General features: G+C 42.0%; 1 protein-coding gene across 1 annotated transcript in view; it reads right to left on the bottom strand.

Annotated features, from left to right (window-relative positions):
- Positions 1 to 16836, bottom strand: part of LOC139746409 (uncharacterized) — a 335883-nt gene that overhangs the window by 231633 nt on the left and 87414 nt on the right. Inside the window, 2 exon segments of the mRNA XM_071657624.1 lie at positions 1422 to 1604; positions 1607 to 1697. Coding sequence (XP_071513725.1) covers positions 1422 to 1604; positions 1607 to 1697 — 274 coding nt within the window.

The following is a 16836-nucleotide window of genomic DNA, read 5'->3' as shown; positions in this document are numbered from 1 at the left end:
TAAAAAAAAAAAAAAAAAGAAAAAAAAAAAAAAAAAAAAAAACGCTTAAAATCTTCCATCATGTGGAGTGTACTTTGAGAGGGGGAGGAGGTTAAAGGCTTTGCATATAGAGAGAAATCAACAGGTATCCAACTGGCAACTATACTACAGATAGCTGATGAAATGAGAGGGATCTATTATCAGCACTCTTTGTGAAATGAAGAGAACTGTACAGCTTAGTTTTCCAGTTACAACAGATCATCAACATTTTAAACTCACACAGCTAGATCTATATATTCAAGCAATGAAATTCCAATACACTCACATAAAAAAGTCAACTCAAAATGTTTTTAGCTTTTTCATCTTGTTTCAGGCCAGTGGCTTGATTGTTGGTTCAACTCATTCATTTGAAAGTAAAGCTAATGTACTGGCTCTAAAAGGAAATATGGATGGCAATTATGGTAGAAGATAGTCAACTGAAGGTGAAGATGGCATGCAATGGGGTTATTACAAAACTGAAATAAAACTGATATAAAACTGATTATCGCCTTATGTGACAATTTCAGCATCATTCATTTACAACATGACATTAAATTCATGATAAAGCTTTCCTTGATTTCCAAACTGTGCTGCTACTAGGGTCAAGTCTGACATGACTACTAACCCAACAACCACCACTATCTATCAATTCCCTACCGCAATACTGCTTCAGTTTAGGGACTGGTATGGGGCAAAGAGGTATAACCATAAACAAAACCAGTAGCTTGTGCATACTGGATTGCTCCAAGTTATAACAGCAAGAGAGATTAACAAAACATAATGTACTTTTCCAGTGATTCTCCAATCAGGAAATTGCGTAATCATTTTGAGGACAACAGAAGTAATACGTGCATTTGAAGGAAAAAAGGGAGGGGGAATTAGTTAAGTCTGGTAAAAACGTTCATTCATATTTCTGCAACTCTCCCTTCCCACAGAGTAATGATATCCTAAGAACTGTACACTGAACAGCATACAATAAACTTCTTGAAATAAAGTATTATCAAAGACTTGCCGATGGACAACTTGGGCTGCACCCGCCCTAGTTGAGTGATGTGATGGCTCCACTCCAGTCTGAGAGATTAATATGATCAACTATGCATTTTCTTCATCAAGACTGTAATGTTAAAAAAAAAAAAAAAAAAAAAAAAAAAAAAAAAAAAAATCTGTGATGCAGGCAGAACTCTATGGTACAGTGTTTCATCATGCATGACTTCGACTTTGACTGGTTCCCAAAAAAATATCCAGAGGTTGGCCACCACCACACAACTAGCCATGATCCACACTGGATTAGTCCAATACAACCTTCCCAATCCCACTCCCGGATCAACCAACCAGTCAACGGCAGTGTACCATGCAGAATGCTGACCCTGGAGGACAGCATCAATACAGAACAGGGCACTTACCTTGCAGGTGAGATTCCGTGCTGAGTGCCTGCAGAAGGTGACTAGTGTTTTCGGGATCAGGGGGGGTTCCTCCAGGAGGTGTGGGGCCAGGGGTTGCAGTAGTTTCTCCCCCGTGACCACAACCACCACCACCACCTCCTCCTCCACCACCTCCACCACCACCACCTCCACCACCCCCACCCCCCCACCACCACCACTACTGCTGTCACCTTCCTCATGACCACACCAACCACTGCCACCTTCTGCATCTGATGTTGCACTCTCCACAGGCTCAGTCTGAAATATGGTTGAGTGGCATCTTGTTAGTAATACTTTAATAGTGTACTGAACAAAAAAACAGTGGTTTCAAATATGCAAAAAACATTGTACATAAAAACAATCAAATTATTTTTTCTCGTTTGGTAGAGAATTTCAGATGTGTGCACAATTCTGCCTTTATCAGACATACTAGCAAAGCCAAATAACATTAACTAAGCATCAAGTATTAGAATTCATTTAATATCCACATTACAAATCATGAAGAGGCATAACATATAATAATGTACTCCTACCCTCCCTCCTTATATGTTAGCTTCCATTAACTCATCACTAGCAAGGCCTGAAAACTATTTCTGTCCAGTTGAGGAAATGAAGAGAGAATCTTTTGGCAGGCTTGCAGATCTTTAGTTTATTTCATAATCCTCTTAACCTCTTGTAAGTTTGAAATACCAAAAAATTTTAGATCTTTTTTCTTATTACTATACCTGATCACCGTCTCCCACGTCAGCAAGGTAGTGCCACGAAACTAACGAAGCATGGCCTATCCACTCATACACACACACACAAGATCAAAGGAAGGAGTAGCATTACTCCTGAAGCAGGAGTTGTGGGAGTATGTGATAGTGTAAGAAAGTAAACTCTAGATTGACATGGGAAAAACTGAAAGTGGATGGAGAGAGATGGGTGATTATTGGTGCCTACGCACCTGGTCACAAGAAGAAAGATCATGAGAGGCAAGTGTTTTGGAAGTAGCTGAATGAGTGTGTTAACACCTTTGATGCATGAGACCGGGTTATAGTGATGGGTGATTTGAATGCAAAGGTGAGTAATATGGCAGCTGAGGGTATAACTGGTGTACATGGGGTGTTCATTGTTGTATATGGAAATGACGATCTTGAAGATTTGTGTGCTGAAAAAAGACTGGTGATTGGGAATACCTGGTTAAAAAGATATATACATTAGTATACATAAGTGAGTAAGAGAGATGGACAGAGAGCATTTTTGGATTACGTGTTAATTGATAGGCACGTGAGAGAGAGACTTTTCAATGTTAATGTGCTGAGAGGGACAACTGGAGAGATGTCTCATCATTAGTATGTGGTGGTGAAGGTGAAGATATGTAGAGGTTTTCAAGAAAGAAGAAAGAATGTTGGGGTGAAGAGAGTGGTGAGAGTAAGCAAGCTTGGAAAGGAGACTTGTGTGAGGAAGTACCAGGAGGAAAGATTGAGTGCAGAATGGAAAAAGGTGAAAGCAAATGACGTGAGGGGAGTGGGGAAGGAATGGGATGTATTTAGGGAAGCAGTGATGGTTTCCGCAAAAGATGCTTGTGGCATGAGAAGCGTGGGATGTGGGCAGATTAGAAAGGGTAGTGAGTGGTGGGCTGAAGAAGTAAGATTATTAGTGAAAGGAAGAGAGAGAGGCATTTGGACAATTTTTGCAGGGAAATAGTGCATATGACTAGGAGATGTATAAAAGAAAGAGGCAAGAGGTCAAGAGAAAGGTGCAAGAGGTGAAAAAGAGGGCAAATGAGAGTTGCGGTGAGAGAGTATCATTAAATTTCAGGGAGATTAAGATGTTTAGGAAGGAGGTAAATAAAGTGCGTAAGATAAAAAAACAAATGGGAACATCGGTAGAGGGGGGAAATGGGGAGGTAATAACAAGTAGTGGTGAAATGTGAGGGAGATGGAGTCAGTATTTTGAAGGTTTGTTGAATGTGTTTGATGACAGAGTGGAGGTATAGGGTGTTTTGGTTGAGGTGGTGAGCGAAGTGAGGGGGTCAGAGAGAATGATTTGGTAAACAGAGAAGCAGTACTAAAAGCTTTGCGGAAGATGAAAGCCGGCAAGGCAGCGGGTTGGATGGTATTACAGTGGAATTCATCAAAAAAAGGGGGTGACTGTGTTGTTGACTGGTTGGTGAGGATATTCAATGTATGTATGGTTCATGGTGAAGTGCCTGAGGAGTGGGGAAATGCATGTATAGTGTTAGTCTACAAAAGCAAAGGGGATAAAGGTGAGTGTTCAAATCACAGAGGTACAAGTTTGATGAGTATTCCTGGGAAATTATATGGAAGGGTACTGATTGAGAGGGTCAAGGCATGAACAGAGCATCAGATTGGGGAGAAGCAGTGTGCTTTCAGAAGTGGTAGAGGATGTGTGGATCAGGTGTTTGCTTTGAAGAATGATGTGAGAAATACTAAGAAAAGCAGATGGATTTGTATGTAGCATCTATGGATCTGGAGAAGGCATATGATAGAGTTGATAGAGATGCTCTGTGGAAGGTATTAAGAGTATATGGTGAAGGAGGCAAGTTGCTAGAAGCAGTGAAAATCTTTTATCGAGGATGTAAGGCATGTGTATGAGTAGAAAGAGAGGAAAGTGATTGGTTCTCAGTGAATTTCACTTTGCGGCAGGGGTGCATGATGTCTTCATGGTTGTTTAATTTGTTTATGGATGGGGTTGTTAGGGAGCTGAATGCAAGAGTTTTGGAGAGAGGGGCAAGTATGCAGTCTGTTGGGGATGAGAGGGCTTAGGCCTTTCACCTTCCTGCATGTTCAGGCCCCGATCACTCAAAATCTTTTTCACTTCATCCCTCCAACTCCAATTTGGTCTCCCACTTCTCCTCGTTCCCTCCAACTCTGAGACATATATCCTCTTTATCAATCTTTCAAAACTCATTCTCTCCATGTGACCAAACCATTTCAATACACCCTCTTCTACTCTCTCAACCACACTCTTTTTATTACATCTCTCTTACCCTTTCATTACTTACTCAATCAAACCACCTCACACAACATATTATCCTCAAACATCTCATTTCCAGCACATCCACACCTCCTCCACACAACCCTATCTATAGCCCATGACTCGCAACCACATAACATTGTTGGAACCAATTCTTGCTCTCCGAGATAATCTTCACGCTTTCCACACATTTTTCAACGCTCCCAGAACTCTTACCCCCTTCCCCACCCTGTGACTCACTTCCGCTTCCATGGTTCCATCTGCTGCCAAATACACTCCCAAATATCTAAAACACTTCATTTCCTCCAGTAATTTTCCATTCGAACTTACCTCCAAATTGACTTGTCCCTCAACCCTATTGTATCTAATAACCTTGCTATTATTCACATTTACTCTCACCTTTCTTCTTTCACACACTTTACCAAACTCAGTCACCAGCTTCTGTAGTTTCTCACACGAATCAGCCACCAGCGCTGTATCATGAGCGAACAGCAACTGACTCATTTCGTAAGCCCTCTCATCCACAACAGACTTCATACTTGCCCCTCTTTCCAAAACTCTTGCATTCACCTCCCTAACAACCCCATCCATTAACAAATTCAACAACCATGGAGACATCACACACCCCTGCTGCAAACCTACATTCACTGAGAACCAATCACTTTCCTCTCTTCCTACTCATACACATGCCTTACATCCTCGATAAAAACTTTTCACTGCTTCTAGCAACTTGCCTCCCACACCATATATTCTTAATACCTTCCACAGAGCATCTCTATCAACTCTATCATATGCCTTCTCCAGATCCATAAATGCTACATACAAATCCCTTTGCTTTTCTATATATATATATATATTTTTTTTTTTTTTTTTTTTTTTTTTTATACTTTGTCGCTGTCTCCCGCGTTTGCGAGGTAGCGCGAGGAAACAGACGAAAGAAATGGCCCAACCCCCATACACACGTACATACACACGTCCACACACGCAAATATACATACCTACACAGCTTTCCATGGTTTACCCCAGACGCTTCACATGCCTTGATTCAATCCACTGACAGCACGTCAACCCCTGTATACCACATCGCTCCAATTCACTCTATTCCTTGCCCTTCTTTCACCCTCCTGCATGTTCAGGCCCCGATCACACAAAATCTTTTTCACTCCATCTTTCCACCTCCAATTTGGTCTCCCTCTTCTCCTCGTTCCCTCCACCTCCGACACATATATCCTCTTGGTCAATCTTTCCTCACTCATTCTCTCCATGTGCCCAAACCATTTCAAAACACCCTCTTCTGCTCTCTCAACCACGCTCTTTTTATTTCCACACATCTCTCTTACCCTTACGTTACTTACTCGATCAAACCACCTCACACCACACATTGTCCTCAAACATCTCATTTCCAGCACATCCATCCTCCTGCGCACAACTCTATCCATAGCCCACGCCTCGCAACCATACAACATTGTTGGAACCACTATTCCTTCAAACATACCCATTTTTGCTTTCCGAGATAATGTTCTCGACTTCCACACATTTTTCAAGGCTCCCAAAATTTTCGCCCCCTCCCCCACCCTATGATCCACTTCCGCTTCCATGGTTCCATCCGCTGACAGATCCACTCCCAGATATCTAAAACACTTCACTTCCTCCAGTTTTTCTCCATTCAAACTCACCTCCCAATTGACTTGACCCTCAACCCTACTGTACCTAATAACCTTGCTCTTATTCACATTTACTCTTAACTTTCTTCTTCCACACACTTTACCAAACTCAGTCACCAGCTTCTGCAGTTTCTCACATGAATCAGCCACCAGCGCTGTATCATCAGCGAACAACAACTGACTCACTTCCCAAGCTCTCTCATCCCCAACAGACTTCATACTTGCCCCTCTTTCCAGGACTCTTGCATTTACCTCCCTAACAACCCCATCCATAAACAAATTAAACAACCATGGAGACATCACACACCCCTGCCGCAAACCTACATTCACTGAGAACCAATCACTTTCCTCTCTTCCTACACGTACACATGCCTTACATCCTCGATAAAAACTTTTCACTGCTTCTAACAACTTGCCTCCCACACCATATATTCTTAATATATATATATATATATATATATATATATATATATATATATATATATATATATATATATATATATATATATATATATATATATATCCCTGGGGATAGGGGAGAAAGAATACTTCCCACGTATTCCCTGCGTGTCGTAGAAGGCGACTAAAAGGGGAGGGAGCGGGTGGCTGGAAATCCTCCCCTCTCGTTTCCCCCCCCCCCCCCAAAAGAAGGAACTGAGAAGGGGGCCAGGTGAGGATATTCCCTCTAAGGCCCAGTCCTCTGTTCTTAACGCTACCTCGCTAATGCGGGAAATGGCGAATAGTATGAAAGAAAAGAAAAGAATATATATATATATATGATACAGTGGTTAAATTGATGAAAACTACTATTGACGTTTGTGTACATAAATTATACATTTCCCTTTTCCATAGCCAGAGGTTGAACCATTATGTGACATTCATTTTTTTTCATTTCATTTCAAGCTAGAAGTTTCAGTTTTCTAAATCATTTCTTACATTTTTTCATATGTATATATATGTATATATGTGTATGTGGGTATATGAGCGTACGTATGTGTATATGTATGTATATATGCATATATATGTATATAACCCCTGGGGATAGGGGTGAAAGAATACTTCCCACGCATTCCTCGCGTGTCGTAGAAGGCAACTAGAGGGGACGGGAGTGGGGGGCCAGAAATCCTCCCCTCCTTGTATTTTTAACTTTCTAAAATGGGAAAAATGGAAACAGAAGAAGGAGTCACGCGGGGAGTGCTCATCCTCCTCGAAGGCTCAGACTGGGGTGTCTAAATGTGTGTGGATGTAACCAAGATGTGAAAAAAGGAGAGATAGGTAGTATGTTTGAGGAAAGGAACCTGGATGTTTTGGCTCTGAGTGAAACGAAGCTAAAGGGTAAAGGGGAAGAGTGGTTTGGGAATGTCTTGGGAGTAAAGTCAGGGGTTAGTGAGAGGACAAGAGCAAGGGAAGGAGTAGCAGTACTCCTGAAACAGGAGTTGCGGGAGTATGTGATAGAATGTAAGAAAGTAAATTCTCGATTAATATGGGTAAAACTGAAAGTTAATGGAGAGAGATGGGTGATTATTGGTGCATATGCACCTGGGCATGAGAAGAAAGATCATGAGAGGCAAGTGTTTTGGGAGCAGCTGAATGAGTGTGTTAGTGGTTTTGATGCACGAGACCGGGTTATAGTGATGGGTGATTTGAATGCAAAGGTGAGTAATGTGGCAGTTGAGGGAATAATTGGTATACATGGGGTGTTCAGTGTTGTAAATGGAAATGGTGAAGAGCTTGTAGATTTATGTGCTGAAAAAGGACTGGTGATTGGGAATACCTGGTTTAAAAAGCGAAATATACATAAGTATACGTATGTAAGTAGGAGAGATGGCCAGAGAGCGTTATTGGATTACGTGTTAATTGACAGGCGCGCGAAAGAGACTTTTGGATGTTAATGTGCTGAGAGGTGCAACTGGAGGGATGTCTGATCATTATCTTGTGGAGGCTAAGGTGAAGATTTGTATGGGTTTTCAGAAAAAGAAGAGTGAATGTTGGGGTGAAGAGGGTGGTGAGAGTAAGTGAGCTTGGGAAGGAGACTTGTGAGAGGAAGTACCATGAGAGACTGAGTACAGAATGGAAAATTGTGAGAACAATGGAAGTAAGGGCAGTGGGGGAGGAATGGGATGTATTTAGGGAATCAGTGATGGATTGCGCAAAAGATGCTTGTGGCATGACAAGAGTGGGAGGTGGGTTGATTAGAAAGGGTAGTGAGTGGTGGGATGAAGAAGTAAGATTACTAGTGAAAGAGAAGAGAGAGGCATTTGGACGATTTTTGCAGGGAAAAAATGCAATCGAGTGGGAGATGTATAAAAGAAAGAGAAAGGAGGTCAAGAGAAAGGTGCAAGAGGTAAAAAAGAGGGCAAATGAGAGTTGGGGTGAGAGAGTATCATTAAATTTTAGGGAGAATAAAAAGATATTCTGGAAGGAGTTAAATAAAGTGCATAAGACAAGGGAGCAAATGGGAACTTCAGTGAAGGGCGCAAATGGGGAGGTGATAACAAGTAGTGATGATGTGAGAAGGAGATGGAGTGAGTATTTTGAAGGTTTGTTGAATGTGTTTGATGATAGAGTGGCAGATATAGGGTGTTTTGGTCGAGGTGGTGTGCAAAGTGAGAGGGTTAGGAAAAATGATTTGGTAAACAGAGAAGAGGTAGTAAAAGCTTTGCGGAAGATGAAAGCCGGCAAGGCAGCAGGTTTGGATGGTATTGCAGTGGAATTTATTAAAAAAGGGGGTGACTGTATTATTGACTGGTTGGTAAGGTTATTTAATGTATGTATGACTCATGGTGAGGTCCCTGAGGATTGGCGGAATGCGTGCATAGTGCCATTGTACAAAGGCAAAGGGGATAAGAGTGAGTGCTCAAATTTCAGAGGTATAAGTTTGTTGAGTATTCCTGGTAAATTATATGGGAGGGTATTGATTGAGAGGGTGAAGGCATGTACAGAGCATCAGATTGGGGAAGAGCAGTGCGGTTTCAGAAGTGGTAGAGGTTGTGTGGATCAGGTGTTTGCTTTGAAGAATGTATGTGAGAAATACTTAGAAAAGCAAATGGATTTGTATGTAGCATTTAATGGATCTGGAGAAGGCATATGATAGAGTTGATAGAGATGCTCTGTGGAAGGTATTAAGAATATATGGTGTGGGAGGAAAGTTGTTAAAAGCAGTGAAAAGTTTTTATCGAGGATGTAAGGCATGTGTACGTGTAGAAAGAGAGGAAAGTGATTGATTCTCAGTGAATGTAGGTTTGTGGCAGGGGTGTGTGATGTCTCCATGGTTGTTTAATTTGTTTATGGATGGGGTTGTTAGGGAGGTGAATGCAAGAGTTTTGGAAAGAGGGGCAAGTATGAAGTCTGTTGTGGATGAGAGAGCTTGGGAAGTCAGTCAGTTGTTGTTCGCTGATGATACAGCGCTGGTGGCTGATTCATGTGAGAAACTGCAGAAGCTGGTGACTGAGTTTGGTAAAGTGTGTGGAAGAAGAAAGTTAAGAGTAAATGTGAATAAGAGCAAGGTTATTAGGTACAGTAGGGTTGAGGGTCAAGTCAATTGGGAGGTGAGTTTGAATGGAGAAAAACTGGAGGAAGTGAAGTGTTTTAGTTATCTGGGAGTGGATCTGGCAGCGGATGGAACCATGGAAGCGGAAGTGCATCATAGGGTGGGGGAGGGGGCGAAAATTCTGGGGGCCTTGAAGAATGTGTGGAAGTCGAGAACATTATCTCGAAAGCAAAAATGGGTATGTTTGAAGGAATAGTGGTTCCAACAATGTTGTATGGTTGCGAGGCGTGGGCTATGGATAGAGTTGTGCGCAGGAGGATGGATGTGCTGGAAATGAGATGTTTGAGGACAATGTGTGGTGTGAGGTGGTTTGATCGAGTGAGTAACGTAAGGGTAAGAGAGATGTGTGGAAATAAAAAGAGCGTGGTTGAGAGAGCAGAAGAGGGTGTTTTGAAGTGGTTTGGGCACATGGAGAGGATGAGTGAGGAAAGATTGACCAAGAGGATATATGTGTCGGAGGTGGAGGGAACGAGGAGAAGAGGGAGACCAAATTGGAGGTGGAAAGATGGAGTGAAAAAGATTTTGTGTGATTGGGGCCTGAACATGCAGGAGGGTGAAAGGAGGGCAAGGAATAGAGTGAATTGGAGCGATGTGGTATACCAGGGTTGACGTGCTGTCAGTGGATTGATTCAAGGCATGTGAAGCGTCTGGGGTAAACCATGGAAAGCTGTGTAGGTATGTATATTTGCGTGTGTGGACGTATGTATATACATGTGTATGGGGGGGGGGTTGGGCCATTTCTTTCGTCTGTTTCCTTGCGCTACCTCGCAAACGCGGGAGACAGCGACAAAGTATAATAAATAAATAAATATTATATTTCATTTTGCTTTTTCGGTCTCCCGCGTTTGCGAGGTAGCGCAAGGAAACAGACGAAAGAAATGGCCCAACCCATCCCCATACACATGTATATACATACACATCCACACACACGCAAATATACATACCCATACATCTCAATGTACACATATATATACACACAGACACATACATATATACACATGCACACAATTCACACTGTCTGCCTTTATTCATTCCCATCGCCACCTCGCCACACATGGAATAACATCCCCCTCCCCCCTCATGTGTGCGAGGTAGCGCTAGGAAAAGACAACAAAGGCCCCATTCGTTCACACTCAGTCTCTAGTTGTCATGCAATAATGCCCGAAACCACAGCTCACTTTCTACATCCAGGCCCCACACAACTTTCCATGGTTTACCCTAGACGCTTCACATGCCCTGATTCAATCCATTGACAGCACGTCAACCCCGGTCTACCACATCGATCCAATTCACTCCATTCCTTGCCCGCCTTTCACCCTCCTGCATGTTCAGGCCCCGATCACTCAAAATCTTTTTCACTCCATCTTTCCACCTCCAATTTGGTCTCCCACTTCTCCTCGTTCCCTCCACCTCCAACACATATATCCTCTTGGTCACTCTTTCCTCACTCATTCTCTCCATGTGCCCAAACCATTTCAAAACACCCTCTTCTGCTCTCTCAACCACGCTCTTTTTATTTCCACACATCTCTCTTATTCTTACATTACTTACTCGATCAAACCACCTCACACCACATATTGTCCTCAAACATCTCATTTCCAGCACATCCACCCTCCTGCGCACAACTCTATCCAGAGCCCACGCCTCGCAACCATACAACATTGTTGGAACCACTATTCCTTCAAACATACCCATTTTTGCTTTCCGAAATAATGTTCTCGACTTCCACACATTCTTCAAGGCTCCCAGGATTTCTCGCCCCCTCCCCCATCCTATGATTCACTTCCGCTTCCATGGTTCCATCCGCTGACAGATCCACTCCCAGATATCTAAAACACTTTACTTCCTCCAGTTTTTCTCCATTCAAACTTACCTCCCAATTGACTTGACCCTCAACCCTACTGTACCTAATAACCTTGCTCTTATTCACATTTACTCTTAACTTTCTTCTTTCACACACTTTACCAAACTCAGTCACCAGCTTCTGCAGTTTCTCACATGAATCAGCCACCAGTGCTGTATCATCAGCGAACAACAACCGACTCACTTCCCAAGCTCTCTCATCCACAACAGACTTCATACTTGCCCCTCTTTCCAAAACTCTTGCATTCACCTCCCTAACAACTCCATCCATAAACAAATAATATATATGTACATATTCCTACTTTTTCATTTGGTATCTCTATATCCCTTCCTTTATTTTCTCTACAGTAAATCAATCATCTCTCCTACTTCTGCTCTTTTTGTTCTGTTCCTTTTGCTTGTTCACAAATCCAGGAACTGCGAGGAAGTGTCAGCTTGGTAGAAAGTGCATCAAACCTTCAATAACAGTTGGCAGGTAAAGTAAGAAAGGGTCCTGAGTGGAGCACACTACACTCCCACTAATTGGTGAATGACACGGTTACCACCATTATGTGCATATCTGTCATTTGAGCAATTTGATTATACCTCCTAATGTGATTTTCTTGCAACCCACCGTGTCTGTATTTGTTCATATGGCATCCAACGTCCAACAACATCTCCTATCACAGAACCAGCAGGTAAATGGAAGAAAACCTCTCTGACCTTAGAAAAAAAGCTAGAAATCCTTAAAACCATTAACGCTTATGAGAGAGCATCAACACTTGGTTGCACTTACAACCTAAGTGAATCTACAATCCACAACATAAACACTAATACAGAGGAGAGTGATTGGTTCCAAGAAGGTTGGTCTGCGGCAGGGGTGTGTGATGTCCCTATGGTTGTTTAATGTGTTTATGGATGGGGTGGTTAGGGAAGTAAATGCAAGATTTTTGGAGTGAGGGTCTAGTATGCAGTTTGTTGATGATGAGAGGACCTGGGAAGTGAGTTCAGTTGTTTGCTAATGATACAGCACTGGTGGCTAATTCAAATGAGAAACTGCAGAAGTTGGAGACTGAGTTTGGCAAAGTGTGAGAACGGAGAAAGTTGAGAGTAAATATGAATAAGATCAAAGTTATAAGATTCAGCAGGCTTGAGGGACTAGTTAGTTGGGATGTGAGTTTGATTGGAGAAAAATTAGAGGAAGTGAAGTGTTCTAGATATCTGGGAGTGGACTTAGCAGAGAATCGAACCATGTAAGTGGAAGTTAGTCATAGGGTGGGGGAGGGGGCGAAGGTTCTGGGAGCGATGAAGAATGTGTAGAAAGAAAGAACTTTATCTTGGAGTGTGAAAACGGATAAGTTTGATGGAATTGTAGTTCCAACAATATCATATGGTTGCAAGGTATGGGCTACAGATAGGGTTGTACAGAGGAGGGGGGATGTGTTGGAGATAAAATGTTTGAGGACAATATGTGGTCTGAGGTGGTTTGATCAAGTAAATATTGAAAGGGTTAGAGAGACGTGTGGTAATAAAAACAGTGTGGTTGAGAGAACAGAAGTGGGTGTGTTGAAATGGTTTGGATATATGGAGAGAATGAGTGAGGAAAGGTTGACAAAGAAGATGTGTGTGTCTGAGGTGAAGGGAACAAGGAGAAGCAGGAGACCAAATTAGAGGTGGAAGGATGAAGTGAAAAAGATTTTGAGCAATCAGGGCCTGAACATGCAGAAAAGTGAGAGGCATGCAAGGAATAGAAGGAACTGGAACAATGTGGTATACTAGGGTCAATGTGCTGTCAATGAACTGAACCAGGGCATGTGAAACATCTGGGGTGAACATTGGAAAGGTCTGTGGGGCCTGGATGTGGGTAGGGAGTTCTGGTTTTGGTGCACTACACATGACTGAGTGTGAACTAATATGGCTTTTGTCTGTTTTCCTGGCACTACTTTGCTGATGCTGTTTCCTGTGGGGTGGAGAGGCTAAGTAAACGGATAAAGGCAACTGAGTATGAATATGTATATGTATATATGTATATGGTGAGTATGTATATATGTGTATATGTTGATATGTATGTGTATATGTATGTACATGTACATGTATGGGCATGTATGTATCTATGCGTGTATACGAGAGTCAAATCATCATCATTCCATTCTATGTTCCTAAGGGCATTGCGTATATGCAGTCCAGAATTGATTGACGATCAGTTTGAGAAGATATATTCTACTGGATCCAAATTAAAGTATACAAGATCTTTCATTGATAAAACCCTTAAGCTGGCAAAGAAATCATTTAAACACAAACCTATTCTTGATAACAAGAATCTTTTAGTTCTCCCTTTTAGTGATAATTTTACATTGCTTCCCAAGTTGCTCAACTCCTTTGATGTAATGTAGCCTTCAGCAATCACTAGAAAATTCAGTGGGCTGTATTTACAAAATACTTTGTATTATTATTATTTATATTTTATTTTGCTTTGTCGCTGTCTCCCGCATTTGCGAGGTAGCGCAAGGAAACAGACGAAAGAAATGGCCCAACCCACCCCCATACACATGTATATACATACACATCCACACACGCAAATATACATACCCATACATCTCGATGTACACATATATATACACACACAGACACATACATATATACACATGCACACAATTCACACTGTCTGCCTTTATTCATTCCCATCGCCACCTCGCCACACATGGAATAACATCCGCCTCCCCCCTCATGTGTGCGGGACAGCGCTAGGAAAAGACAACAAAGGCCCCATTCGTTCACACTCAGTCTCTAGTTGTCATGCAATAATGCCCGAAACCACAGCTCCCTGTCCACATCCAGGCCCCACACAACTTTCCATGGTTTATCCCAGACACTTCACATACCCTGATTCAATCCATTGACAACATGTCGACCCTGGTATACCACATTGATCCAATTCACTCTATTCCTTGCCCGCCTTTCACCCTCCTGCATGTTCAGGCCCCGATCACACAAAATCTTTTTCACTCCATCTTTCCACCTCCAATTTGGTCTCCCACTTCTCCTCGTTCCCTCCACCTCCGACACATGTATCCTCTTGGTCAATCTTTCCTCACTCATTCTCTCCATGTGCCCAAACCATTTCAAAACACCCTCTTCTGCTCTCTCAACCACGCTCTTTTTATTTCCACACATCTCTCTTACCCTTACATTACTTACTCGATCAAACCACCTCACACCACATATTGTCCTCAAACATCTCATTTCCAATATGTTTTCTAATATGTTTTATGTCAGGCAGACTGGTAGGGATCTTCATGTTAGACTTAAGCAACATAAAAAAGTATAGGAACAGAACAAGAATCAAATGCAATGTTTAACTATGTCAAATTATGACCATTGTATTCACCAGAGTAATGCCAATTCAGTTGTCAAATGAAACTCCTTTACCAAGAGAAATATCATTGAATCTTTTATTATTAAATGCTCAAAGAACTGTAACATTAATATATGTGAAGGCCTAGAAAAACTGGATAGCTTTGTTACAAGCAAAGTTTGTAAACAGTATCCTTTCTTGTCCAAATAATAAAAATTTCACGAGAGGCATCATGCCAAATTCAAACAACATCAACCTGTACACCACGATCCAGTAACACCTGTTTACCAGTGGTGTCTTAGCCACTTCTCTTCCATGTATATCAACTGACTGTTCTACATCTTCTATCTCATTCTTATATCTCCCCTGATGATGTGAACATTACATGAAAATGCACATGGGAACTTATCATGTTTCATCTTCCTGTGGCTTCATGCATATACCAGATCGTACACACCACTAAGACCTCTTGCAATATAAATATATATTCATCTATTCATTTATTATACTTAGTCGCTGTCTCCCACGTTAGTGAGGTAGTGCAAGGAAACAGATGAAATAATGGCCCAACTCACCCACATACACATGTAAATACATTTTTTTTTTTTTTTTTTTTTTGCTTTGTTGCTGTCTCCCGCGTTTGCGAGGTAGCGCAAGGAAACAGACGAAAGAAATGGCCCAACCCACCCCCATACACATGTATATACATACGTCCACACACGCAAATATACATACCTACACAGCTTTCCATGGTTTACCCCAGTCGCTTCACATGCCCTGATTCACTCCACTGACAGCACGTCAACCCCGGTATACCACATCGCTCCAATTCACTCTATTCCTTGCCCTCCTTTCACCCTCCTGCATGTTCAGGCCCCGATCACACAAAATCTTTTTCACTCCATCTTTCCACCTCCAATTTGGTCTCCCTCTTCTCCTCGTTCCCTCCACCTCCGACACATATATTCTCTTGGTCAATCTTTCCTCATTCATTCTCTCCATGTGCCCGAACCATTTCAAAACACCCTCTTCTGCTCTCTCAATCACGCTCTTTTTATTTCCACACATCTCTCTTACCCTTACGTTACTTACTCGATCAAACCACCTCACACCACACATTGTCCTCAAACATCTCATTTCCAGCACATCCACCCTCCTGCGCACAACTCTATCCATAGCCCACGCCTTGCAACCATACAACATTGTTGGAACCACTATTCCTTCAAACATACCCATTTTTGCTTTCCGAGATAATGTTCTCAACTTCCACACATTCTTCAAGGCTCCCAGAATTTTCGCCCCCTCCCCCACCCTATGATCCACTTCCGCTTCCATGGTTCCATCCGCTGCCAGATCCACTCCCAGATATCTAAAACACTTCACTTCCTCCAGTTTTTCTCCATTCAAACTTACCTCCCAATTGACTTGACCCTCAACCCTACTGTACCTAATAACCTTGCTCTTATTCACATTTACTCTTAACTTTCTTCTTTCACACACTTTACCAAACTCAGTCACCAGCTTCTGCAGTTTCTCACATGAATCAGCCACCAGCGCTGTATCATCAGCGAACAACAGCTGACTCACTTCCCAAGCTCTCTCATCCCCAACAGACTTCATACTTGCCCCTCTTTCCAAAACTCTTGCATTCACCTCCCTAACAACCCCATCCATAAACAAATTAAACAACCATGGAGACATCACACACCCCTGCCGCAAACCTACATTCACTGAGAACCAATCACTTTCCTCTCTTCCTACACGTACACATGCCTTACATCCTCGATAAAAACTTTTCACTGCTTCTAACAATTTGCCTCCCACACCATATATTCTTAATACCTTCCACAGAGCATCTCTGTCAACTCTATCATATGCCTTCTCCAGATCCATAAATGCTACATACAAATCCATTTGCATTTCTAAGTATTTCTCACATACATTCTTCAAAGCAAACACATAATATATATATATATTTTTTTTTCATACATATTCGCCATTTCA

Source organism: Panulirus ornatus, chromosome 65 (assembly GCF_036320965.1).
Source record: "Panulirus ornatus isolate Po-2019 chromosome 65, ASM3632096v1, whole genome shotgun sequence".
NCBI lineage: Eukaryota > Metazoa > Arthropoda > Malacostraca > Decapoda > Palinuridae > Panulirus > Panulirus ornatus.
Note: the sequence above shows the minus strand (reverse complement) of the source record. Positions and strands in the feature narration are given on the sequence as shown.